Source organism: Haliotis rubra, unplaced genomic scaffold (assembly GCF_003918875.1).
Source record: "Haliotis rubra isolate DU_JTF1 unplaced genomic scaffold, ASM391887v1 Scf1761, whole genome shotgun sequence".
Classification (NCBI taxonomy): Eukaryota; Metazoa; Mollusca; class Gastropoda; order Lepetellida; family Haliotidae; genus Haliotis; species Haliotis rubra.
This window is the reverse complement of record NW_025765738.1, coordinates 1-2,031: the sequence shown is the minus strand read 5'-3', so window position 1 is coordinate 2,031 and position 2,031 is coordinate 1. Positions and strand designations below refer to the sequence as shown.

General features: G+C 57.8%; 1 protein-coding gene across 1 annotated transcript; it reads right to left on the bottom strand.

The window, feature by feature from the left end:
* Positions 1–316: 316 nt before the first annotated feature.
* On the bottom strand, positions 317–1,983 carry LOC124273102 (mucin-2-like; the record flags this gene model as incomplete). Its single annotated transcript, XM_046708323.1, has 3 exons — positions 317–779; positions 1,044–1,475; positions 1,724–1,983. Coding segments are annotated over 3 exons (1,155 nt in total), but the record flags the coding sequence as incomplete, so codon positions are not given.
* Positions 1,984–2,031: the final 48 nt, after the last annotated feature.

The window sequence follows — 2,031 nt, the reverse complement described above, 5'->3', positions numbered from 1 at the left end:
GACAGGGGGCTGGTCTGTGTGAGGTGATCAGCGTTGACAGGGGCTGGTCTGTGTGTGAGGTGATCCAGTGTGTGACAGGGGGGAGCAGGTCTGTGATTGATCAGTGTTGACAGGGGAGGCTTGTCAGGTGTGTAAGGCGTTGACAGGGGGCTGACAGGGTCTGTGTGGGGTGATCAGTGTTGACAGGGGCTGAAGTCTGTGTGGAGGTGATCAGCGTTGACAGGGGCTGGTCTGTGTGAGGTGATCCAGCGTTGACAGGGGAGAGCTGGTCTGTGTGAGGTGATCCAGTTGACAGGGGCTGGTCTGTGTGAGGTGATCAGTGTTGACAGGGGAAGCTTGTCTGTGTGTCCAGGTGATGGGCATTGTGACAGGAGGCTGCTTGTCTGTGTGAGGTGATCCAGCGGTGACAGACAGGCTGAGCTGTCTGTGTGAGGTGATCAGCGTTGACAGGGAGAAGCTGGTCTGGTGGTGAGGTGATGGTGATGGCGTTGACAAGGGGGCTGGGGCTCTGTGTGGCCGGTGATGCGGGTGCAGTGCAGGGGCTGGTCTGTGCCTCCGAAGGGCTGATGAGGGTGGGCGTTGCAGGGGGCTGGTCTGTGTGAGGTGATGAGGCGTTGACAGGGGGCTGAGGGTGCGGTGGCCGGGGTGATGGTGATGACAGGGGCCTGATGGCAGTGAGAGGTGATCGCTTACGGCGGGGGCTGGTCTGTGTGAGGTAGATCCAGCGTTGACGGGGCTGGTCTGTGTAGAGGTGATCAGCGAGTGTGACAGGGGCTGGTCTGTGTGAGAGAGCGTGATCAGGTGTGTTGACAGGGGGCTGGTCTGATCGCGGTGCTGTAGGTGTGTGAGGTGGTCAGGGGCACAGTCTGTGTGTGAGGTGATGTGAGCGGGCGTTGACAGGGGCTGGTCTGTGTGGTGATCAGGGTTGACAGGGGGGCTGGTCTGTGGCAGGTGATCCCAGCGTGTAGGGGGCGTTGGGTCTGTGTGAGGTGATCAGCGTTGACAGGGGCTGGTCTGTGTGTGAGGTGATGGGAGGTGTTAACAGGGGCTGGTCTGTGTGAGGTGATCCAGCATTGACAGGGGGCTGAGTCTGTGTGGCGGTGATGGGAGTTGACAGAGGCTGGTCTGTGGGGTGATCAACATTGAGCGGAGCTGTCTGTGGTGAAGTCATGACAGGGAGCTGGTCTGTGTCAGGAGTGATCGAAAAGTGGTGACAGGGGCACTGGTCTATGTGAGGTAGTGGAGCGTTGTGAGGCTGAGGATGCTGTGAGGTGATGAGAAGGCACTTGGCAAGGGCTGGTCTATGTGAGGTGATAGGCGTTGACTTAGAGGAGCTGAAGTCTGTGTGGTGATCCAGCGATTGACAAGAGGCTTTAGTCTGTGTGAGAGTGATCAGCACTTGACAGGGGCGTGTAATGAGGTGATAGGCGTTGACATGGGCTGGTCTATGTGGCAGGTGATAGGCGTTGTAGGAGCTGTGTGAGGTGATCCAAAGTGGTGAGCCAGGGGGCTGTAGTCCTGTGGCCAGGAGTGATCAGCGTTGTAGGAGCTTGTCTGTGTGAGGTGATCAGCGTTGACAGGAGCTGAACCTGTATTAGGTGATCAGTGTTGACTTAGGGAGCTGGTCTATGTGAGAGTGATAGGCGTTGACAGAGGCTGGTCTGTGGCAGGTGATCCTTGCTGGCAGGGGCTTATCTGTGTGTGAGGTGATGAGAGCGCTGACAGGGGCTTGTCTGTGGCAGGGGTAGAATCAGGTGAAGCGAGGGCATTCTGTGTGAAGTCAGCATTGGCAGGGCTGGTCTCATGTGTGGGAGTGATCAGTGTTGACAGGGGCTTGTCTGTGTCAGGTGATAGGCGTTGAGCAGGGCTGGTCTGTGAGGTGATCAGTGTTGGCAAGGAGGGCTGGTCTGTGTAGGAGTGATCCAGTGTTGACAGGAGCTGGTCTGTGGCAAGGAGGTGATAGGCGTTGACAGGGAGCTGGGTCTGTGAGGTGATCAGCGGTGACGGTGGCTTTGAATGCGGCTGGTGATG